Genomic DNA, 26,126 nt, shown 5'->3' with positions numbered 1-26,126 from the left:
CGAGTTAGAAAAAAGTAACAACATCGTTAGCTAAAAAATAAGGCAAAAACTAAAGAAAATGTAAGCACAAAGTTACGTGTCAATGTATAGAATAAATCGAAAATCGATTTCTAAGACGTAGGTAGACGTGTTGATATTTCCCTTCTTTTTCTTCCTTACCTTTTTCCCCATAAAAAGGTATAGAAGAAAAATCTCGCAGAGCTCTTCTACGCGTAATGTTGTAACGACTTTCCCCGAGAAAAAGTCAGCTTTTTCAAGACGCCGTTGACTATGCTCCACTTTCCAAGACGACGCGACACGATGAAAAGAAAATACCGGACGTCCTTCGTGCTATTCGCCTTCTCGATTATACTTCCTCCCTTCTCCTTTCCTATCCACCTCTTTCTTTATCCTCCCTCATTCCTCATTTACTTCCTCTGTCTTGCTTTTTTCTTTTCTTTTTCCATTTAATATTTTTTTATTCCTCTTTGGCCACTCCTTCTTATTCTTATTTTTTTTCTTCTTCTTCTTCTTCTCCTTCTTCTGCTATTTCTTCGTTCTCTACTACCTTCATTTCGTATTTCGTCGAAAGCTCTTAAGGGAATTCCGCTTTACTGGTCTATTAAACTGAGTGGTGATATTCGGTTCTCTTCTTCCCCCTCTTCCGAAAACCTCCCAGATCTTTAAGACCATTTTTGCCGTAGTCGTCGTCGTCGTCGTCGTCGTCGTCGTCGTCGTCGTCGTCGTCGTATATCGATGTCCTATACGCGACGATCATTATCTCTACCAAGTTCGTAAACATTTCACTGACCGTATCTACAACGTTCGGATCTTATCGATGCCCTATGTATCGATATATATATATATTAAATGCGACTTTTTTTATTTTCCCAGAAATTTTTATGAATGGTCTGTGTCGTTTACATAACAGATAAATATGCGAGGTTTTTTATTATCGCGATATTATTACGAATTCTAACAGACGTGATGTAGATAAACGCTTATTGTTAGATAAATTTGAAGTTATGTACTCATAAATGTATCATCTTTTATTTGTTATTGCGTTCAGATAATTAGCTTTTCAAATTTTTATCTTTCTTTCCCTTGTAATACTCGTAAACGTTTAATTTTAAATAAATCAAATTAACGTAAAAATAAACGATATGCTTCATTCGGTTCAAGTTTCATGTAATTTATTAGCTGATTTTCAAAATTTGTTATTTTCCTTTGAAAATGTGGATATTTCGGACGCGGTACGCGTGTTTTATGCACATAAAACGAATATTCACGCATGTTTGTATCTTCTTTTCTACGTAAAAACTTTCCTAGGGTTACTTTAGCGGGATAAAACTTTTTCTTTTCACCCTAAGCTTTCTCCCTCTCTTTCTCCATCCTGTTCTCCTTTTTTCTCGAAGGCTCTGGCTATGAGGTTAACGCTACGAAGTCGTAGAAAAGAAATTGTTGCTAAAGAAAGGAGAAAAAACGTGAATGTATGGAAAACTTTGCTCTTAACCGCGAAACCAAGCAGACCAGTAGTCTCTGAATTTATTTTCCATCTCGTTCTGGCTTTTCAATTATGTTTTCTCGTCGAGAGACTCGTGCGTCCCCTTTGTTTCTTTATTTTTTCTTTCTTCCTTTCTTCTCGGTTCTCGTGACTCGTCTTGGTCTTGGCAAAAGTTAAATGTTGAAATCATTTTCTATGCGGGTTAACATTTTTGGATATTTCAGGAAAGTGCTGCATGTTTTAGCTTTTTAAAAATAATAAATATAATGCAGCGGAAGTAAAAAGCGAATTCGTATTATTGCAATTATTTGCATACTAAAATCCTTTCTAAATTCGAAATTACGAAATTTGTAAAAGTTGCAATGTACTTTTAATAATTTAGTTGCCAAAAAAGAAAAGAAATAAAAGATTAACTTTTGTCAAATAAAAAAGTAGAAACAATTGATCGTAGATATAACGATTCGTATAAGTCCCATATTGGTTAAACTAAAACTACGAGGAAGACCAAAAGCCGAAGATTGGTGTTTAATTGTTAAGGGCGAGACTCGTTCAAATTCCGCGGTCACGTTGGGCGGTTAAGCGTATTCCATTAACTGGAGATGCAATTAGAAATAAAGGAGTTTGCTAGAATACCTGCGATTCTCTCTTGCTCACCCCTCTCAGCGTCCTTATATACGCTGTGTGCTGTCGTCGTCTTTTCGTCCTGTTTTCCACCCCCACTAGCATCGTCAACGTCGAGCCAGACAGCTAGTCTGCCAGCTAGTCTGCCAGCTAGCCAGGCTACCAGCCCTTCTCCAGTCCTTTCTGTTCTACCTTAACCCACCCCTCTCTGTCTACCCCTCATCCTTTCGTTGGCTCACTGGTTGGACGCCATTGTGGGAAATAGCGGTGGAAAATATTCAACTGGTGCAAATTGCCTGCTCTTACCTGGAAAACGTATAAGAAGGAATCTCATTAAATTTCTCGTCCCTATATTCGTCTACAATACAATCGTCGACAATTTATAATACAAATCAAAAAGCGAACAAGGGAATGAGGGAAAAATGAACGAGAGAATAATATAAAGAGATGGAGAAAACGTGCGAGTAAAAACCTTGACGAGTAAGCATAAAATTCGATATCCAATATTCGGGATCTGTTGAAGTGAATAAAACTGCCAGACTATATCGTTCACGTTTACTCCGTAACAATGGTGATAACGATTTAATGGGATCACTCCATAAATTTATGCGTTCTATGTGTACCCCTAATTATGATAGTGGAATAATTGTACGTACAAAAAATCTATATTCAATTATTATTTATAATCGTAGAAAACTAATATTAATCAGATTAAAATAACTGATATAATATTATCATTGACGAGACTGTTTTAGTTTTGTATTTGTAAAATTCGATTATATTTCTATCGAATGATTATATTCAAATATTTCTGTATCTTTCCTCCGATAAGTTAAGCCTATTAATTATTGTCAGCTATCGATATTCCGTGATTGGCACCGCTAAGGTAGCAACCGCGCTATGTCGAATATCGGTATAGCCGAATTTCAAGCGGATGCTAATTGCTGCCACATTTGCACCGCAAGTGTGCCACTCTGGGATGGTAATCAGTATTAATTAAGAGCGTGTCGCGTATTTGTCGAAACTTGACTGCCGATATATCCTAGGGATTTCTGGTCTATCTTTCAATCCTTTGATTTCAATCGGAGATCCTTCAATCTTAGCCTTCACTAAAATTAGGTTATTCGTTTAATATTCAAGATAGAAAAATTCAATGATTATATATTAATATTTACTACGCGATACACACAAAAAAATAATCCTTCGAAAGAAAAATGAAGAAATGAAGAAACAAAGAAAGATTATTAATTAAAATCGAATGTGCTCATTCATTTTTGGAAATATTCTACAATACGGATGATAATTCGTAGAGGGGTCGAGGAAAATCTAAGCGACGACGTCGCTTACGAACCGCGACGGAAATTAACAGCGTCGAGTGATAATGGATACTAATTAACATCGACAGCGTGAAAAGAGCCGATGTCCGCGCAGTTGGCCTCATCATAAAGACCCCTCCTTCTCTCCCCTACCACTTCCCCTTTTTCCCGCTTTCTCCCCCTTACTCTCTCTCTTTCTCTCTACACTTCACCCTCGTGCTCCCTCTTCCGCTCGGGACCCCGTCTACGTTGCGCGAATAATCACCAATGCGAACGAAGCACGAGTCGTGCTCAGAATGCCGGCAAAATCGAAAGTAACGATATGCCAAGTAATTATTATTTTGATCGTCGAACTGTAAGGACGAGTCTCTCTTTCTCTCTCTTTATCTCTGTGTGCGTGTTTCTGTCTGACACAAGGAGGGTGGTAGATAGAGACGCCTGATGTTTGATCATGCTACCTCATTTGTCTTCCGATTCTTTGCACACGATTGTTATTACGAGACAAAGTCATGCGTTGAATGATAAAACGTTTCGAAAGGAAGAGAAAAATAATACAATGGAATAATTATTTTTGTTCGAGAATAGAAATGAAATATTGATCATTCTGATAGAAAATATATGAAATTGATTTATTTCAAATATAAATTTAGAAATAGAATATAATGCGCGCGTAAACAGTATGGAAAAATTCATGAGGAAAATAATCAATATGTACATATTCTTTTGTCTTATAGAAAAAGATTTGATTACATTGTAAGGCATGTCCGTTTAAAAATATTCAAATAAATTAAAGTCGGTTGACACTTTGCGTTTCTGCATTATATGCCAATGGGTAGATATGAATTGAAAAGATCTTTGCTATCGAGGACTTTACGAGACAGATGTTTCTTTCTTCTGTAATTATCTTGGTAAACTTTCGAAACTCTATTGTTCGTACAACGTGTACGTACACGCTGAGCTACAGAAGGAGGGCGGCAAACGCGTCTCACCAGACTTAGCCATTTGCGGAGGCCATTTGCTCGTCGGAGGGTTTATCTCTGTAGCCGAGCAAGCAACCAACCAACCAACCAACCAGACAGGCAGGCAGGCAGAGGCAAGCAACGAGCCTGTACATCCTCCTGCCTTCCTACTCTGTTACATTCCTACACGCGATTCTCTCCAAGTATCTGATATACATACATATGTATAGTTATGTATATGTTGGTATAGAACTGTCGTCCCATTTGCAACATTGCGAAATTTACTTTAATAATAATCCATTCGTCTCTACAACTGTTAAATTTCTCATATCAAACGTAAACCTAAATTATTATGTTCTCCGTGTAAATTTTTGTTAACTGTAATGTCAGTCGTATTTTTTTATTTTAGTATAATTAATGAAAGATTTCGATTAAAGATTTTAGGAGATTAATTCTAAAAGTGATTTTTTCGAATTATGTAGAAAGTGTCGAATCCAGCATAAAACAACAAACGCGGGTTTGGAACATTCCTAAATTAAGAGGAGAGAAAATATATGGTGTTGGCATATGTGTGGCATACGTGTATACGTATAGAATGCGAGATAGTAGAATTGGCAGGAAATTGCAAATTGGCAACGAGTGCGCGAGAGTCGGTCGCGGCTGCTACCACTGCTGCTAGCATTGCTGCTTGCACTCTTGCTGCACTGCTCTGCTCGCCATTTGGGTAGCACGAAATAACCCGACCTGCAAATTGAAACCGGTCGCTGATAGATCCGAGCAAGAGTGCGAGAAGGAAAGACAAAGAGGAAGAGAAATAATCGGTCACGTAGTACGAACACCGTGACGATCGAATATTTTCACTTGTAAATAAAAAAAAGTGAACGAGTAATATTTTTTCGGCAATTTTATCTCGGCGATTTATTATTTTTCCACTTTCAATAATTCTATCAATGCTGTATAGAAAAATATTAGGAAATAATCCAGCAAAAGAAATAATTAAAATTGTTGGTCATTAATATAAAATATTGCAACGCATATTTAAAAATATTGTACAGCAAAAAAAATACTCAAAAGATACGAAAGGAAAACATATATATATAATATATTTAATTTATTAAATATTTGAAATATTTTTCAAATGCATCATTTATTTTATTTTAGAATCTACCGTTAACTTTAGTAATCATCTAAAAAGCGTATTCCGCTTTTCACACAGGGTCGCGGAATTATTCTCTAATATTTATATTAAGCTAATGAATTCATTGTATTCTCTTTTGTTATATATTTTTAACCGAGAATATATGTATACATTTTAGTTAGACAACATTCGAGCAAATATAATAATTAAATTAACAGAATGACAGTATTCTGTTCTCATATTCAAGCACAAGTTTAGCTTTACTATGGGTAGATCGGGCATGTTAGGTGTTAGTAACTGGAAAATTCGAGAGAGAAAGAGAGAGAGATGCTGATAGAGAGGACGAGGGTCTCTGGAAATTTCGTAGGACAAGTACGCTTGGTAACGCAACGCGTTGTCACGAAATACAGTCATGGGGTATGTTCGGCCTCAGGGTAGTGGGAAGCTCGGTGAGCAGACCAGGGTGCAAACGAGCTCCCCGGAGGTTCGTATTCACGGTTTGCCCGAGCGCACGATTATTTAACTTTAATTAGAAGCGTCGACCTATCGCTCGGTTCGCACAACCCAAGAGCATCATCGTCGACGAACTATTCTCTTATACTCGACTACTTTCCATTCTCCTTTCTTGTTTCACACTTTTAAATATATCTTAATATTTATTCATTTATTAATTACGAATAGATAGATAGCAGCATTTCAAACACCTGGTATATGTTTATATTTTTAAATTATCGTTCTTTTTTTAATATCATTCCTTTCCCTAGATGCATATACGAGTTCACAGTCGTTTTAAAAAATGTGAATTTATAAATTGACGATCGATAATTTGACGTGTATCTATGGTACGTTAGAAGTTGCTGTTACGTGCTAATAATTTGTGTGGAATGACGAAGTTTCGACAGGGAGCGTAGTTAAAACACAACTAAATTACCTTTTGCCGCGGTAGAGAATAAAACGATGGTGGTTCATAGTATTAGTGCCGTCGGGGGTACGTAAAGATTAAAACTCTTGCGCCAGAGAGAAAGGTAATAGAGGAGATATTTTCCGAGTTTTAAAACTAGCAGCAAGTCTACGCTGGCATCCGGAAGCGTGCCAGAGATCTTGAGTGGCGTTAAAGGAAACTTCTCGGAGGGTTCTCGCGTAATTCCATTTTCATCGTGGACGTCGATATCAAAGAAAAGTCTTTGATCGAGGCCACATTTTACACGCTTCGTTTCCATCGGTTGGGGTGATCAACTCGAGTGATGCCCGAGCGTCAAAAGATTTCTAAGATGGTTAAGAATCATCATTTGATATACGACGATATATTTTCCTATGTGTGATGGAGAGGATTCTCGGATCAGTAGATCTATCCACTCATCCTTTTGATAGAAAAGATAAAATTAATGGATACTTGACGACGAGTGAAGGAATGTGAGTTTTTTCCATTTTCAAAGGTCTGTCACGCTCTATCATTAATTCGGACGGTTAGGAAGCCCTTCACCTTACACCTAGGTGGGAGGAAAGAAAAGGAAATGTTCCGCTCTTGGCGTACCGTGGAATATGCATCAAAATGGCGGAGAACGCGAGTTTCTTTGTTCTCGCTTTCTCGGTATAGTAGCAAGGGTGGTAGTGTCGGTGGTGTTGGTGGTGGTGGTGTTGGTGGTGGTGCTGCTGCTGCTACTTGCTGGCCGCAAAAAAAGGAAGGAATTATTTATGATAGCTAGCTCGTACTCTCCCTTGTCGAGACCTAGAAAGAAAGAGAGATAAAAAGAAAAAGAAGAAGAGAAGGGTAGTGGGTTGAAATTGTAAATCGGTATCAGTCGTTGTCGTCCTTCCTCTTCAACTCGTCGTTCCTTCTTTCTCGTGTACCGTTCCTGCTAACGCGTAGAAAAAGCGTGCTCGCGTCAGCAGGTGAGAGCCCGACATAAATCTTTCCTGGGACTCCCCTCTTCTACTGAAAAATAAACCTTCCGCTCTTTTCTCCTTGCGACGGCACCAACTGGGCTGAGTTGGGCCGTCCCGGTTCGTCCCGGACCCGGCCTCGTCTCGTCTCGTCTACTGTGTTTCCTACTGTGTCTACTGCTACTATCACACAAGAGTAGAGAGAAAACTTTTCCATCCTTTGTGTCGTTCCTTGACCTCTTCCTCTTAGTTTCACTAACCGTTTGTAAGATAAAGAAAGTATTCGAATTTTTGTGTCAGAGATCTTCCTCTCTTGCCGTACTTCCTTCCCTACAAACGTTATCTTCAAAGAATAGACAAAGAGAATTTCTGAAGAACATTTTCTACAACGATCTATAACGATTTTCTTATAGGATAGATTTTACTATGATAAACAGAAAAAAGAAAGAGTTACAAATTATTTCATCTACTAGAATTGACGTAGTACTCAAAGGTAAAACGATTGGAATGTGAAAAAGGGGAGCTTTCATCGATGTTCTTTGAAGTAGAAATGAACACAGTTTTCGAAGACGTAGTATGATACTACTACGGTAAAACTGAGTTTACTCTTACTCGAGAAATCCCTTCGGTCCTACACTGCTATCTAGGTGTATTTAGTTTACTTTTCTTTTTATCCCTCTGTATGTAACGAATCCGTAGACAATGTTGAGAGAAAGGGATAAAGATACTAGATAGGAGGAAACAAGTAAGTGCGTCGCTGAGGGAAAAGATGAGCCGATGAGAAGCGAGAATAGAAAGAGAATAGAACGAAATAGAAAAAGAAAAAATGAGAGAGAGAGAGAGAGAAAAAGGAAACAGACGCTAACATTGCTAACAAACGGTAGCTGCGAGCCAAGCAAAGAGCAGGAACCTTCACTTTCTGATTAAACAAAACAGCTTCCTCTGTTTCCTTGTATGCGTATTTACCTAACAAATATGTATATGTGTGTAGAGTCATGTATTGCGTATATGAAACTTTTGATAGTTCTCTACTATCCAAGTTTACCAGGATACCTCCTGTGCACATAATATATACCATACGAGTTCCTAGTTTGCTTGTGTTATAACTTTATGATCGATGGAGTTCATTTGATCAGAAATTGCACTTGTTGAATAATTAATGTAAGCTAGTGGAAACGCACGTTTCTTCGAACATATATATTTTATTCTTCAATATTTCATTATATTCCTAATAATGCATAAATACTTTATATATATCACGTTAATGATTAGGAAAGTTAATATTATTAGAAGCGAATAATGATAACATTCGAGCTCGCTTGTAATTATTTCATTTTTAATTTCTTTTTAATACTCGAACTCTAGTAATACTAATAATAGTAACAAGAAGATAAACGCATAATACATATACAGACGACACTGTTGAGTCTCTGCTCGAATGGGATTATCCACGTGTTAGCTTAACCCAAATACGAATAAGGTTTTCGAGATGAGAAGGTGGAATAGTAGGAGAGTAGAGAAGAAAGGGGTTGAGTAGCGGGTGACAGGCGGGGGAAGGTCGAGGGGGATAGAGTTCACGAGGCGGTGGTGCTTTAAGCGTTGCGTGACATTACGTAGTTTTAATTAACGCAGTTGCCGCAACCTCGTAGGAAAGGTGCCTATTAACCGCGTCGTTGCAGTCGCGATGGCATTTTGCCTCGACGCTTAGAAGCCGCATTACTCGCTCCTAGTCGGAAGATCGTCTGGCAAATCCGGAGATTCTGCCACCAGCACAACGGTGACTATGCGACTGTGTGTTAGTATGACGAGAGTGAACGAGAGAAAGATAGAAAATCCGCTCCAAGTTATAGTCGGGGAACTGGGAAGATTTATAGAATTGAATAATAGAGATATAGAAAAAGAAGACCAGGGAGAAATTAAACACGTTAAAAGACTGGACCATTCGATGGGATGTGCTCTACGATCTTGACATCGTTGAGATATAAAATTCAATTTTGAAAATATTTTCTTTCTAGATGCAATCAGTCAAGTAAAAGCTTCGGTCCTGTGAGAAAAGAAACAGTAAAAACAAGACCATCGACAACAACATGAAGAACAAAAACAAGAAGAAAACAACAAATGTTGCGTTGAACGCAACTGGACGTTTCTCCGATAAAATACGGAAACGTTTCGTACGTTCGATCGACACCCGAGCGACGTGCTAGTGACGGTAGAAAAAGAGAGAGAAGGGTACGTAGGTAGAGATGGGAGTGTATAAAACACATCAAAAAATAACAGAAACGCGAGAATTCTATAATGAAGCCAAACAAACGCATTTAATGCACCTTTATACTCCTAAATCGCTTTTCACTCGGAGGATAACAAAAATTTCAATTTTACGCCTGTCCGAACATTCCTACCACCCTTTCATCTACTTCCTCCTTCAATTTCGGGCAAGGTTTAACGCGTACGCGTGGTATTTGTCGACGGCTAGTGTGAAATGAATTTGTTTCGTTGACAGCATGTTTTTGTTCCTTTTACTCTTACGCTCGTTTAAATAAACTTTTTTAACCTCACACAATGAGTTTGCAAAAATAAATTTATAAGATCGAATCCATTGAACATTGTTCAACTATAATGGCGTATCACTCATTTTAGAAATAAATTAAAACTTGCTTACTATCTAACAATAGATGATTTTTTGTTGTTCTATTTTTGCAATAATTTAAAGTTTAATCACTGTCGTCATTTTAGCCAGATAAAATGAACAAAATCGATGGGGCTTAATCCTGGGTATCTTAAACTCAAGTCTACGCTTTCCAACAGATCTGTCTTATTTATTGTTATACTAAAAAAGTAAATGAAATTGTATAGGATTTAATTAATACTGCAAATACGAGAAGAGAATGATCAGAAAGAAGAAAGATAAAGAATCCCATAAGAGGCTCTAAGAGTTAATCGAGAATCGATCCACTACTCTAAGGACGCGAATCGAAAGGCCAAGGGCCACTTTAGCGTCTATATAACGAGTCTTCGTATTCTCCAGCGTAAAAATGCTTCTTACAGTAATCGTGATATCCAAGGTACGCGCACGTCCTGCTGCTTTAACAGAGCATGCAGCACGGTATGGCCTTGTTGGTGCTCGCCGTGGGGGGTGAATCGTTCACGTCGGGAGCTTTCGTTCGGTTCGCGTGCACCCTGTGCACGCCCTTTATGCGTGTAAGGGAGGGCGATGATGGAGGAACAGGAGGACTTGGGGGGACGGGAGAAGGAAAGAAACTGCTTGGTATACGAGGCCGTGTACAAGACGGAATAAGGGACCACCAACAGAGTTCGCCTCCGTTTGCCAGACCCGGCTGATTGTTCCTTCTCTACCGTTATGGTTACGTTGGATAATGTATCTGGATTTGCGCCTCCTACTGATTCCTTTTCTTTGTCTTTCTCTTTGTCTGAAGTTACCTTTATTATACTATACAAGAATTCCTTTAATAAACATTCATTAGTAGGACTACTTTAATCATTTTCATTTGAAAAATCATGAATCGCTTTTACCGATTACCTGATTCCAGCGTGAACAAAAGAAGAAAAACTGATAAATGTCGTTATTAAAAAACCATACAGATCCAGGTTGTAATCCTTTGAAAAATTAACACGATCGTATAAAAAAGTATTATAGAATATCAATGAAATCTAGAGTTTGAGAGTCGGTGGTAGAGGTTTCGCGAGCATTAAAATGCAAGCACAAATTCGTAGGAAGGAGCTTTTTACGCGATTCGTCGACGCACACATATATATATATATATACCTAAGCGCACGCACACGCATACACGGAGTAGTAATTCAACGGTATGTAGCTACTATTCCTGTAGTATACGTAGAGAGAGTTCTGCGGCGATAAAATCCTCGGCATTCCTGGCTCATTAAACGACGCGCGGCACGACAAACAGACGCCGGTCTGGCAGAAAGAGAGAGAGAGAGAGAAAGGGAGTTCCCCCTGTTTTCTCCTTCTCTTTGGTTCACTCTGCTTCGATCGTATGCAGTGTCGAGGTGCTTGCCAAACCCCACGGAATTGTTTGCTGATGGCAAACAACGACCTAAAATATGAACGATATCGTTTGTGGTCCTGGGTTGCTTGGTATTGGTGTGAGTGCTACTACGTTACGTTTGAAAAAGAATAAGAAGAGAGAGAGAGAGAGAGAGAGAGAGAGAGGTATAGGGACGACGATCGATCGCATTCCGTCGCGATAATAAAAATGGGTCGTGTGTGGCAAATTGAAATACGTCGTGTCGCGTTTGAGAAGAGATGAGGAAAGCCCAGATCGGTAGTGCCAATGTGAGAACAGACTCGCGAAAAAGCTTTACTACTCCTTTTTTTCTTTCCTTCTTTATCTGTCTCTCTCTTTTTCTTCTACGAGAACGAGATTGAATTCTAGAAAACGTAACAGTATCTATCCTTCCTCTCTACCATTCTTTCTCTCTTGTTCTCTTTTTTTAACAGTACAACATCGAACCGCTGTACCGAACTTGAAATGGTCGAAATGAAAACTGTGAAGAGTTATATCGTTCTTTCTATTGCAATCGTTTTCTATATAAAAGAATATTCCCACAGATCTTCTTTTACTTATAGACTCATAGATGTCGTTTTTATAAACTCCCACGATGTACTTCTGTGACATACAGAAAATGAAGTATTCGGACGATAAAAAAATATGAGGTATTAAAAAAAAGTCCACGTAAAAAGTGTTTACTTTTTCCAAAATGAATAATGAAAATGCACTAACGGTTATATACGGCAACACACAGTTTACACATTCCTAGTTATGCGTATCGATACGTGGCTCTATAGTTGCTTACCGTTGAACGTGTGTACCTGGCATTAAACGGCGATAACGTCGAGCGGACGGCACGGAAGCGAGCTATTGAGGCCGTCGTCGGCTTAGTATGCCGGCAGTTCGCCCGCGGCTACGATTACGGCTAAGTGCATTTGCTCCCTGCCATAGGAGGATCGTCCAAGAGGATGAACAGGATAAAGAGAGACAGAAGCATTCCGAAACAGAGACGGATATACACGGATAGATAGAAAGAACGAACGAGGAGTTCTCTACACTCCAACGATGAGTTTAAAAATATCCACCTAAACCCTTTTCACTAGACGCATACACGAGCATAGAAAAGTAATTGACTTTCAAATCTGCCAAAACTTTGCCAAATGCCGATATTCTCAACTTGTAAACAACGATGCACAACTATCAGTTTCCACGTTGTAGCTCGCACGTGTACTGTTGTCCTCGCATCTCTTCCTACAACATTGGTTTCACGATTTCGCAGTAACTGTTCCACGTGCGACCTAATGAACGAGCGAACGGACGCACACTCCTCTCTGCGGTCACAACGAACGAGCGTGCAAGCAAGAGATTTTAGGGTAGGGAAGTGAAACGACGCGTGTATCGAGCGTGTATTTTGCCATCCTCGTTTTCCCACCTCATCCCTCGCATAGTAATACTTTTTATCCTACACCTACACCTCTCATTTCTTTTCCTTCATCGCTTTCTCCTATCCAAACTCACATTGAACGTGCACAGTTACCAACGGAAAACTTCCCAACCCTCCCGGTTTCTCCTGCCCTTTTTCTTTCTCCTTCTTTCTTTTTTTGCTCTCGCGTCGTATAAATAGATGGGTTTGAACGAGACCGTGAAAACTTGTGGTCTCGTTTCGAATAATTGGATTTGCCTCGAACGGGACCGAGAAACGTTGCTAACAATACGCTCGTAGGTAGATGTGTGTTTGCACGCTAACCACCCACAAACCCTATCTATCCGACCTATCCACTTTCCTTCTATCTTCCTTTCTTTCTTTACTTCTCACTTTCTTTCTTTCTTTCTTTCTTTCTTTCTCTATTTCTCGCAAGCTCCGATTCTCGCTGGTTTCTTCTTCTTTTTTTTTTCAAACTCTTTTGATAGAATCGAAAAGAATCGGGTAAACAGCGTTTCCTATCTTTCTCTTCGGATGTATTCACACACTCTGATGTTTGCTACTAGAAAGAGGATTTCTCACTGGCTAGGAAAAGATTTTTATCTTTCTTTTTTTTTTCTTCTTTTTTGTTTTGGAAGAAAGAAGGGTGTGGGAGTGCAGCTTGTTTTTCTGGATAGATGTAATTTTATCGTAAGTCGTACAAAAAAGTTCTTTCGCCGGTAATACTATTTATTTTCTTGTATTTTCCTGCGATTTTATTCGAAACGTGGAAAGAGGGCATTTGATTAAAAGAGAAAAAAGAAAGGAAAAATGGTGGGAGAGAAGCTACTTAAGTTAAATAAATATACTCTTTGTTGATCGTTCGCAAATTTAAAAGAATCGCGCCTAACGTTTCCAAGTCTCAACCTCTTGGAACGAATGAAGTTAAAAACGGTCGGACGCGGAAACTCGGTAAAAAGCGATTTAAGTAACAACCGCTCGAGTCTCCAAATGTATTCCTCCCATCTCCTACTTCTCTTTCTCTTTAGCTTTTCTGGAAGTCGCGTAGGAAGAGACGACGATGCTGCTTTGGACGTTCGTGCGCTGCATACCAACGTAATTACGCTTGGCTACGACCGCATCGTACCGTTACAGTTGACTCAAGCGATAATTTCTTTCAAACGACTGCTAACGATTTTGTTGAAAAACTTTTACATTTCGGATTAACCAATTCTACTTAATAATCCTGCAAGATTTATTTCTAAACTTTATGAAACTTTATTATTAGCCGGATTAATTAGAGATTATAATAAATATTTATAAAATACTAGAGAAAAAAAAAGAACACACAAATATTAAAGCAAATATTATTTTCACGAATCGCAATACTACGCCTCAGCGTGTCAATCTCTGTTCAGTAAACATAACTGCTCGAGCGATCAATTTTTGGTCGAACGGAATCTCCGAAATGAAAAACTCCCATATCATCTCTCTGACCGTATGAATGTAGTTTCAGTTGTATCATAGATTGAAATATTTTTTGAATACACATTACGTAACCTCTCGAACAAAATATTACGAAAAATATATAAGCGAACCTGTAAAATATTCAGAAAGATACTGGAACGCAGTTCCAGTTTCTTAGAAACATTGAAAGAATGATCAAGCTCGCATGAACAATGTAGGAATCAAGAAACCCTAGTACCAAAAGGTACAACCTTATTCGTAGATAATTTATGTAAGTAAGGAAGTACGCGTAGCTGGACTATTCGACCCTCCCGGTTGGTGCCTGTTCGCCGAACGTCGTCCTGGTGAATCATAACGATCGTTTGCATGTTCGCGTGTTCTTTATCCACCCTCGGAGAGACACGCGTCATGCAAACGAAGAGAGAAAAGTATTAGTAAAAAAGATAGAAAGAGAAAAAGATAGACAGACAGACAGACAAATAGAATAACGCACCAATGAACGCACCTAACTCGAACAGCTGACTAAGTGTGGAGCAAGAAAAAAAAGAGAAAAAAAAAGATACGCTATCGACTGCGAGAATCTTGGAAATTGTACTGTAGCGCGTGTATATGCGACGTCGAATTCGATTAGGAAGGGTAAAAGAGAAGGAGGAATGGGGCTAGAGGAAGAGGAAAAGGTGGAAGAAGAGAAGAAGGGGGAAGGTTATCGGTAGAACCCGTCCGATCGCTCGTTTGCATAACATTTATCGACGATCGCGAACGATAAGGTCGACGCTCCTTGTGTGCCCCGACGAACTAAGAAGAAGAAGAAGAAGAAGAAGAAAAAGAAAAAGAAGAAAAAGAAGAAGAGGGTGCGGAGAGAAGAGAGAAAGAGATAGGAGTAGGGGCAAGTCTGCAAATCGAGATGAACGATAAGAAGCAACGGGGGGAAAAGTTTCTCGTGCGAGCTTTCCTACGAACAAATTTCTCTCTTTTGAAAAGAAACCAGGCAGCACCAGCACCGGCACCGGCACCGGCAGCAGCAGCAGCAGCAGTCCTCTTTGCGATTCAAGATTCCCTATCTCTCTTTCTATTTTTCCTTTTTTTATCTTCTATCTATTTTCTTTTTCGTTGATTATAGAAATGGCGTTTCACTTCTTATATATCGCAGATAGGATAACCAAATGTTATCCCGGAAATCTTATTTGCGAATTAAAAATATGCAAATCGTATGAAGTAGGAGAAGGAAAGATTGCTATTCCAATTTAAGGAGAGATTTACTTTTAATCCTACCAGAATTTTTCCAATTACTCGATACCACCGAACCGATATGTCCGGTATAGTATCACAGAGAAAGATAGTTAAAGATAATGCGAGTGGAAAAGAAAAAGATAAAAAGGGGGAGGGGAGGGGAGGGGGTGGGGTACGAAATAAAAGTATAGAAAAGCAAAGTATCGGATCGTTCATTCGTTCGTTCGCCTCCCTGTAAAAAGGTTCGGAGTCGTCGCACGCGACTAATTAAAAATTACGGTTACGAGGTGCGCGCACGAGATCGTTCACGAGGAATGGAATAAGAGGGGGGCAAGAGTGCAAAGGAGGGGGGAGGGCTAGCAGCCAATTTGATTACCCGATAATAATTAATTGCTCGTTACGTCGCGCGAAGCGATGCAATTAATCACTGTCGACGAGTTTTCATTTTTCCTGCTGCCATCTGTCTCCCCTCTACCCCTCCACCCTTTCAACTTGCTATCCCTCTTTTAAACTCTTTCACTCTTACTATATATATATATATAGATATCTTTCTCTCTCTACTCCTTTTCTTCTCTTTTTATCTTCCTTCGGTCCGGATTCGAACATTCCTTTCACTTTTTCTTCCCCTTTCGTTCGTTGGGTCGTCCAGTTTCGAAGAGCGTCAGCTCGTGGTCGCACTCTATCATACGAAGTTCATTAGGTTGGACGTGTCACGATTGCGTGGGTGAGAGAGAAACGAGAGTACGCCCCATCAAACTGCAAATGCGAATCGTATTCGTAGCGAATTTACTGTCGACTCCTGCCCACGTAGTTGCGAGGGTAATATCGAGAAACGAAGATTAGTGTTGGTCGATGGTGTGTCCTCTCTTCCGCTCGCATATGCTGATAAACGAAGCAATGGGGAAGACAAAAAAATAGAAAGAAAAAAATCTGTTTAAAGCAAATCTGTATAGATTACGTCTGGTTTAGATAGCATCGCCACTTAATAAAAAAAAAAAAAACTATCGCGAAGGAAAGGTAGATAGGAAAATATTCGAAAAAGAATAAAAAATAAGAAACAGTTAAAGGAATAAAAAGGAAGTCTCATTGTCAGTATCTTCTGACCATGTGACGTAAAACCGCGACCACCGTCTTCAGAAGAATAAATTGAAACAAACGGGATCGGGATGGATTAGGGGGAACGGGGTTAAGCCAGAGGAAATAAGAAGCTAAAGAAGAATAAAATTGCATGCAAGGATGCACTCGACGTGATTATTAAGCGGAAGGTAAAGAGATTGCATAATGAAACAAGTTCTCCTTTGGTAAAAGAAATTGTGTGACGTTAGTTGGCGAGGACCGATAGGAGATAAAATTTTCTCGATATAAAATAGAAACTGTCCTAAAGCTTACTGTCCGCAAGATTCTTTTAAAAAGAAGTTCTATTTTAGATTTTAATAACATCGAATCAAACAATATGCTGGTTGTTTCCATCTAAATGAATCATACGTAGGAGCCCAAAAAATATCCGAGTACAGTTACTTTACAATTCTCTGCTGCTAAAGACCTTCGATATTATTACTCCAATAGAAAAGATAAATTGTCCAACAGTTAACACAGAGACCGTCCCGAAAGGAAAAATTCCATTCTGAATGACATCGAATCAACGATATGGTACGTGCATGTTGTCGATGAATGCTTCCAAATCAAAATGTTTGACGAGCGTCGTTGAAATCGGTGACGGCTCTATTGAATAGAGAGAGATAGAACTAGAAAAGAGGAGAGGAGGAGGAGGAGGAGGGGATGCAGAGGAAGGATCGGATAGGATAGAATGGGGTGGAGGAGGAGAAGGGTAAGCACGACTATACAAGCATAGGACGTAAAAATAGAAAGGGCGCAGACACGCGGGTCGGGATCAAAACGGGTTGGGGATGAGTTTGACGGTCGGCGGCCAATCATCGGCATATGCCACTGCATAGAGTTCATGAGTGACGTGCCAGGGCTGTCTATCCAGCCTGGAATACTCGATATCGAACTCGGCTAGGAGGGAGCTAGGAGGGAGCTAGGAGGGAGCTAGGAGGGAGCTGGAGAGGAAGGTGGGGTTCACCTGCAACGACGGGGTGGCATCGCAGATCGCTTAATATGCAGAGTAGGATTAGGGAGTGTGTGCGTTCGTGTGTCGAATATAACCCCTTTTCGCTTCTACTTCCAAGGCAGACGGCTGCTTTCGCTGCTATCGGTTTGCTTATATTACTCCTACCATGACACACTTAAGTATGCGAATAGTCTCTTTCTCTCTGTTTGTCTTTTTCTGCATCGTCGCTGCATTAAAGTAAACAAGTCTACTAATAATTAATGTCATTTATTTAGCGTTTGTAAAGTTGTCCCATTATAAATTAGATAATTATTAATAATACTTTTTTTTCGAAATAATATTTCGTCTATTACAGGCAGGTATAGACAACGAGTATTTGTAGGAATTTTATATGGATAAACCCTAAAATTATGTTAATAATAACAAAGAGAAAAATGCTATAAATGATGGTGATTTTATCGATAAGATCTTTTTGGCACTACTGTTAGCTAATAATAACAGAGTAGTGTTTCCTGCAGATGCACTCAGAGATAATGTTTCTAGCGTTTGTTGATGTCGCTGAAAGTGGCAGAAGGTAACTTGCTATGGCAGCAGCTGTGATTACTAAACGTCAGTAGACGAGGGGTGGTGTATACGCGCGTTTCCTCACCTAATAATCCCTAGTCTCTCTCTCTCTCTCTCTCTCTCTCTCTCTCTCACTCTTCTCTCCCCCTAGTCTAATCCTGTCTTCTCGATCGAAGCTCATTAAGAGATTACATCGAAATATGTACATACATTATCTCGCGATACACTCGCACGATAAGAAACTTAAGCGGCTTCTGGGATTTTCATTCCCATAACGATTATCGTTCTACTTTCATTATAATTTCACACAGAGTAAGGTTATTACATGCTTCAACAGTTTCTTGATTCGTTCAAGTGGACAAAACCGAAATCTTTTTATTCGCATTTTTCTTCCAATCTTTTCCTACTCTTTCTTCTCTGGAATTGCATTAAAAAAGAAAAGGAAGAAAGGAAGAAAGAAAAAAATAACACCGTCTGAAAGGTAGAAGAAAAAAAAGGGATAAAGGAAACGCTGATGATAGCATCTATCGGTCCAAAGAGAACTCATTAGGGAAATCTGCTGGATTAATTCTTTATCTCAACTTTGATGCTCTCTTACTATTTCTCATGCTTTCTGTCTGCCTCTTTGCATACCGCTTTTCTATCTCATTCTCGACCTTCGGTTTTCTTTACTAATTTAATCGATCCTTCGCATTCGCGACTACAAGTGCAGTTGCTTTATTTTGTCTGATTTAACAGAAAAATTCAGTATACTCTATACAAGCAAAGTACTTGTCTTTTAAATAAGTAGAATATTTATTATCAAACAAATTTTGTTGATTTCATTTACCACTGGTCATTTTACATGAAAAACAAATTCGAAATCTTGTTTTGACGATAATGATTTATAAAGGAATTCGCTAGTGATGTCATACGACGTGGACGTTGGCGTTTATCGTTAAGTCGCAATCACGAATTCAACTGAGTCACATCCTACTTTACGAATAATAACGCTAAATATTTAAAAGATGATTCACGTAAGGTCTCGAAAGGAAGATGTGAAATACTCGTCACGTAAAATTCATTTCTTTCGTAACTTACGGAATGTTGGTAGGATATCTCTGTGTTAGACGATTAAAAGGCAACTTAGATTTTAATCGAATACTGCGGCAAGTACCACTCGCAGTCGATCCTTCCATTCGTTCGAGAAAATCAACTTGAATTCCCAAGAAATGTTAACATTTATCTTCCTCACTATTCTACGCAACCCAATTCTGTCTGTAGCCACGAACCGAAACGGTGTTTCGCACGTGTTTCGTGTATACACGACGAAAAGGAACCAGGATACTTACACACACACACACAAGTGCGCGCGTACGTGTTGGGAATCGTTGTGTATACTTCACCCACACATTTACTGAATATTTCCAAGCATGATTTCAATCGGTTCGTTTACTATTCGAAAAAGTCGTTTAACTTTTTTCTGTTTTCGAAGACGTTGCGGCACGAATCGTAAAAATATTCAAATATACATAAGGATTTATTTTAATTTAAGGTATCTAATGAAAGAAATAAGAAAAGTAAAAGAAAGGTCGTTTTTATTAGGATTATAAAAAAGATATATTCAGTTATCAGTACTTGACGTAATTAAAAAGGATAAAATTGATCGAAACACGTAATAAAGAATGTAGATCATTCGAATAATTTTCTCTGCAAGAAACATGCTAGAACAGTTTTATCTAGACTACGAGTTACCAACATTCCATAAAACTTGTAAGAATCTACAAAATGATAATAATTTTCTCTCATTAACGAGCACCAGATAATATCGTAAAACTGTGACAGCTTAACCGAATAGGAGTCTCGACCATTATTAAATAACTCAAATCTAATAATTCAAAAGTAAAAAGTTACATGAAGATTTGCACGGAAAAAAATGTTCGCTTAATAGAATAATCAGAAGTGGTAATAGTAAAAGTATAGGTTATAGAAGCAACGTGGATAGAATCATGCTACTTACTTTATCCCAGGCCAGTGTCCCAGTGCCGTTTGTTGACGAAATACGAGCAAGAGAGTAAGTTTAAGAGAAAAAGAGTTGAGGCTAAGGTGTTATCCGGGAAATAAAATCAGAGAGAGATGGGAATAAGAGTAGGGGATTTCTTCTGTTCTTGAAATGAAGAGAGAGAAAGAAAAGAGGAAGAAAGAGAGATGATGAATAAAGAGTGAAAGAAATAAGAGAAAGAGAGATATATACATCGATCTATTTTATCTATATATAAAAAGAGAGAGAGAGAAAGGGCCAGAGGGTAGTCGAGAGAGTTTACGAGAAACCCTGGCCGTTAGCCAAGTTGCCTGGGTGAAAATTATTCCAGATATGAATTTACGGTTGGCCCAGGATCGTAGAACGAAAGAAGATCGGCTGAGAGAAAGGAAAGGAAGGCCGGCGTAAAGAATAAAGAGAAGGAGATATAGAAAAGAAGAAAGTGGGGGGTGGATATATGAGATGGCAGTGGACTCCCTCGGCTAGATAAGGCAAGTCGCGGTTGGACTTAATAAACTTAGAAACCCGAGCGGCAACCCATCCGAAATTCCACCCCCGACCACCAGCAAGCATCGTCGGTGCACCCTTTCTCTCTTCCTCCCTAAGCAGCTACCTCCTTCTTCCTCAACAGCCGTCTCACGGCTCTCGAATTACCTTGGCGTTGAATTTCACAGGCTGCGGTTTTTCGAGCCGCCGTAGACCCCTATAATTCCGTACAAACAGTATTGATATTTTGTATTTTCTTGGATTTTTCGTTTGTTCGCAAAGTTCATGTCTTCGATTTGAAGGGAAATTAATGTAAAAATATATAATTATAGTATTTAACAGGTGCCTTTGGTGCAACCCGTTGCATCAGCGATTTGAAAACTTTGCGATACCTAATGCGTTTAGATTTGACTAGAATCTCTCTTATTCGTGAGAAAGAAACGTTACCTGCGCAACCTCTTAAAACGTTAATGAGCTCTTGTCTGCTGTCGAGTAAAACGTCAACCGGAAGATTTCGTACTCCTTAGAAATGAAGAAAGTCCCGCAAACGTCGCGTATTACGAGTTAACTAACTCCTCAAGAGAGCACAGTACGTGCAACGACGTTGAGATAGACCAAGTTTAACCACTTTTCCACTTTTACAAAGTAGGTATAACATTTCTTTTCAACTTGGAAAAAATATATATAAAAGAAAGAAACAAAGTGCAGCCAGTACGATGTAGGAAGAAAAAATTCATTTCGGAGTTCGAAGGTAATAATAATCCGAAATGAAACTAATTTTTTTCGTCGAATGGGAGTAGGATAGGAAGAAATTGAGAAAGTAGAGTAAGCAAAAACTGTCAAAAGAGAAAATCTTCTCTCTCCGTTATTCCTCCGATCTTCCTTTAAACTTCTACGCTTACACTTGACAACATTAATATAAACAAATAAAAAATTGATAACACTTAATGATAATATGTTTCATAGTAATACAAAAAAGCTTTGTCGTGGGTAACATTGTTTTATGCTACTTTATTATCCGCTTTCCGTTTGTTAGTACGAAACGAAGACCGGCAAAGCTGGCAACCTACATAGAGAACAATGACGCTGTTTGGTTGGTAGATGCACGTGTCTCTATGTACATCTATATACGTAGGTGCAATTGGAAAACACAGGACACCGAGTACGCTTCCGAACAATAGGATACGAAAATGTGTTCATTGCTGGTCGCATTTGGAAAGAACCAATTTCCATCTATCTATTGCTTAGGATTAAAAAAGTACAAGTACTTTTGCAAATCTTTTTTCGTATCCCCGTTATATCTCGCTTAAACGAGCGAAGAAAGAAACTTCAAATTAATTTGCATGCTGAAAATAATAAGTTTGAAAAAAATGTGCTGTGATACCCCGTGTAGCGTCGATATTACGTGCATAAATTCTTGGTAAATACTTTCTTTCTTCGTGGAGTACTTGGACGAGTATCGGAAATAATTTCAATTTGAAAAGTTGAAATACTCCGGAAGTAAAAGAAAGGACGCGACGAGGAGGTTGAACGAATACGTATTCTTGAAAGTGTCGAAGAGAAGAGAAAGAGGCGGAGGGATAAGGAAGGGAAAAAAAAAGTTGGAGCTTTGAGAAAGTCCTTCGGTATTTCGAATTTCCTTTTAATTTGAAATGTAAGGGTCTTTCTTTCCGACGTTCTCCTACATAAGTACTACTTGCAATTCTATCAAAGACGAAGTCTTTACACTGACACCTTTGTTTTTGTACTTCTTTGTCTCTTGTTCGGTCGAAACACACGACTCGGTAGTCTGACATTCTGCATAAAGCAAGTTGGTAAACGGCAGACATCAAATTCGGAAGATTGTACTCCCGCGAAGATTGTCACCCTTCGAGTTTGACTACCCTACGATTCGAGAAATGCTCTTTCAGCAACAACTCCAAAGATTACGTCAAGATATTAAAATATGTATGCACGTATTCGTATATATTGGATATGAACAACGAGGTTTCAATTTTTTAATAATTTCCTACAATTTTTCCTATAACGAAAAGAAAAACAAACGGTAAGATTAAATTAGAATTTTGGATGCCTCGGTTAATTACGTTCGTAATATATTCTCTTTTAATTAAAAAATATGTTTGCAAAGATTTAATATAAAATAGAATAGATTTTTCTTGTATATTATAAATTGAAAAATAAATAATAATGGAATAAAAAGGGAAAGAAAAAGAAGAGACTTCAAGAGTAAAGTTAAAATCCTTTTCTCGGTTGAACAGCTTCGTAATACCTATCTCAATTTCATAAAATGTTCTCTTAAAAAGTTTTAAATTTGCTGTCGGTGTCATTTTCTTGCTTCGAAAGAGCGACTTGTCGCCTTTTAAACGAGACGACGATTTTCCTTTTAAGCACTCCTTTTTTCCTTTCGAGCCAACTACGAGTATTCCCTCCCCCTCTTTCTCCATCCCGTCTCACTCTTTCTTATGCTTGAAAGCATATCGTTCTAACCATTTTAACGCCTCGAAAATGTTAAAACGCGAAGTAAGTGTTTTCGGAATGGTGGGACAACAACAGCGGCAATTAGAAGACGTAAGTGTAACTTTCATCCAACACACACAGTACAAGATTCTACTTCAAAGAAAGAGATAAAGGGTGAGAGAAGGGATGAGGTGGGTTTGGGGTTGTAGGATAAGGGGAAACATCTTCTCTGGTAGATGGTACTAGCTCGCGGCGGGTCGCAGCTACGTCGAAAGTTCTCTTTCGAAGTTAGGAATGAGCGTACGACTCTCTAGGAAACTCGCAGTGCTGCGTCTGACGAGAACTTATTGTCGGCTGGTAACCGCATCCGGTATCGCGGCGGCGGAGACATCGACCCACAGAAATTTTTATTCTACTTCTTCTACTTTTACTTCTACTTCTACTTCCACGTCTACTTCTACTTCTACTTCTACTTCTTCTCGGTGACGCATCTCTTCCCAACTTTGAATTCGTATCAAAGTTACCCGCGGAAAGTGCTGAAAAACGAATAGCTTTAAAATCATACTAATTTTCTCTTTCTTTTTTTTTCTTTTGCTTATACCTTTAACCGCATATATGCGTCTATATTTCAATAGTTTCCGTACTTTGTTATTTAAATGTTGTCTACATAAAATCTATATAACAATACATAAATTTAAATGAAATACTTTCAGCACGAATGATTTGCACTGGACCGAGTGATACGTTTGTGTATTTTTAAAACAAAGTAGCCAAACATAAACCGAGCCGTGCGTTATCTGTCCACCGAATAAAACATACGAGTGACGAATTGAAATATTAGATTAACTAATAAGTGCAACGTTGATCATTTTTATTATATTTTTAAAGATTTTCATATTAAACTTCTTATTGTGGATTTTTTGTTCAACCAATCATTATATATTCCATAATTATAAAAAATATGTAATGTTTTAAACCGAGATGCAGGAAGATTCTGTTCGATTAAGTTTCGGTTTCCGTAATCCGAAATACTCGTCGATTACTTTGCACGTCGTTCGACTCTTATTGTACCCGCGAGACTCGTTCCACTGCGACGCGTATTCCCGATTGCTTCCAGATAGTTCTAGAGAGGATCCTACGGTTAATTTGAGAGGAAGAACGAAATGTGATCACAATTCGGTATCGATCTAACTCCACTCGCAGTCGAAAAACATTGTCTTCTTGTTTAACATCTAATATCTATATAATTTCATTTGACCAGATAATTGTTTTTTTATTTGTATAACTTCTAAGTATAAGTACGAAGGAACATCGCGCGCTAACTTCGAACGAATAACCCGCCGTACCTTAAGAATGAAAAAAGCAATAAAAGAGGAACGAGAGATAGTTCGAAGTAAAGAATTCTGAGAAGAAGATGAAAACAGAATGGAATTTTCGTTGAAGCAACCGATCAAGCGCGAACTCCCGTTCGCGTTTAATTAACTTCTAGCAACTCCGATTTTGTTCCCGTCATCTTAACCTCCCCCAACCAACCCCCCTTTCAACGTTCTTTCCGCATAGAGAAGAGGTCTCGTTTCTGAGCTACTTTTAGATCAGGGAAAATAATTGCCAGGAGCAATTACCAACTTTCCCCTCGATCTACTCCTATCTTTGTTTTCTTCTATCTATCTATTTATCAGGATAGCTTCTATCTCTTCTACACCTTTATCGAATTCCTCATTCTATCTAGGTTCGATCTATCGGTTTTCTAAGCTTCTCTCTACGCTTCTATTTACCTCCCAAACATTTCGAACGCGTTTAACGTGCTCGACGACGAACTTTCGAATGTGTTCGAACGTTCATTCGAAATTAGTCGACATCACATACCACCTGACATTCCGTATATTGAATTTTTCTTTGCCACGGTTTGGAAAGAAGAGCAACAAGCAAATTCGCTAAATTCTTGCTGTTTTAGGAATTGAATTCGGTTAAAATAGTTGTTCAAATTATATTCACTGAAATATTTCATATTATTTTGTTTCCTAAATCTTCAAACTCAAACGTAAACTAGAAAGCATGAACTTTCTTCTTAACTTTTCTGTCTGGAAAGTAATGAAACTTTCTTATTTGAATTTTGCGCGTTCGTGGAATCTCATGTCTCAATATTTTCGTTGCAAATGAGTACAGCCGTCAATGATACCTGTACTAAATTTCAATACACTAGACTTATTAAGAACCCTTTTATAATGATTCTCGAAATAAGATCCGTTAAGTTTTCTGCACATCAGAGAATTCCTTCCTACCCTACCTTGAAACCAAATAACTGAAGATAAAAAGAATATTTAGGGATAAATTCGAGTTTGACTTTCTCCTCCCTCTAACCCCTCTCATTCTTCCAACACTTATCCTCGTTTACTTGCCGCTTTGACCCTCTTAGAGCACGCTCGCGTCTCTTTTCCCTTTTTCTTTTTCTTTTTTTTTTTTTTAACGAGACAGTCACGTGTTTCCGCAATTAAATCGAGAGCATGGCCCTTCGACAATGGCCTACAAACACGACAAGAGAGAAAGAGAAAGAGAAGCAGCACGCGTGGAAACAGTGGTGGTAACGTCCCGACAAAGTGCACTCGATACCCTCCTCCTCCTCTTCCTCCTCCCTTAGCCCTCCAGCCCCTCCAGCCCCTCCGTAAAGCTCCCTTGAACCACCCGTCAACCCCTAGCAGCTTGTGTACACGCATCGCGCTCGCTCGTTGACTCCCAGCTGAGAGAGAATAATTAATCGCACTTTAAACCCCTCTCCCCTGCCCCCCCCCCTTTATCGTAACAACTCCCACCTCGCTTTTTATGCAAGCGATTCCAATCACCCATCGAAAAACGATGATTATCGTTCGTTTTAAAAAGAAAAAAAATACGTAAAAATAACAATATAAAAATTCAGTATACTTTTTTTTCTGCGTATAACAAAAATGAAGTAGTTAAGCTTATATATTCATATACATCTAACATATTCTTATTTTATTTTCT

General features: G+C 38.7%; 1 protein-coding gene across 2 annotated transcripts in view; it reads right to left on the bottom strand.

Moving 5' to 3' along the window:
* Positions 1 to 26,126, bottom strand: part of LOC106787728 (Krueppel-like factor 6) — a 237,372-nt gene that overhangs the window by 80,306 nt on the left and 130,940 nt on the right. The window contains exon 2 of one of the 2 annotated variants that reach the window (XM_014750345.1): positions 2,117 to 2,410. The exons of the other annotated variant lie outside the window; for it this stretch is intronic. Within the exon in view, the coding sequence (XP_014605831.1) occupies positions 2,117 to 2,209 (93 nt within the window). The 5' untranslated portion in view covers positions 2,210 to 2,410. The remainder of the gene's footprint in view (positions 1 to 2,116; positions 2,411 to 26,126) is intronic. 2 annotated transcript variants of the gene reach the window in all.

The sequence above is a fragment of the Polistes canadensis genome, unplaced genomic scaffold, assembly GCF_001313835.1.
Source record: "Polistes canadensis isolate GaletaPanama2010 unplaced genomic scaffold, ASM131383v1 scaffold_112, whole genome shotgun sequence".
NCBI lineage: Eukaryota > Metazoa > Arthropoda > Insecta > Hymenoptera > Vespidae > Polistes > Polistes canadensis.
This window is presented reverse-complemented; position numbering and strand designations above follow the sequence as displayed.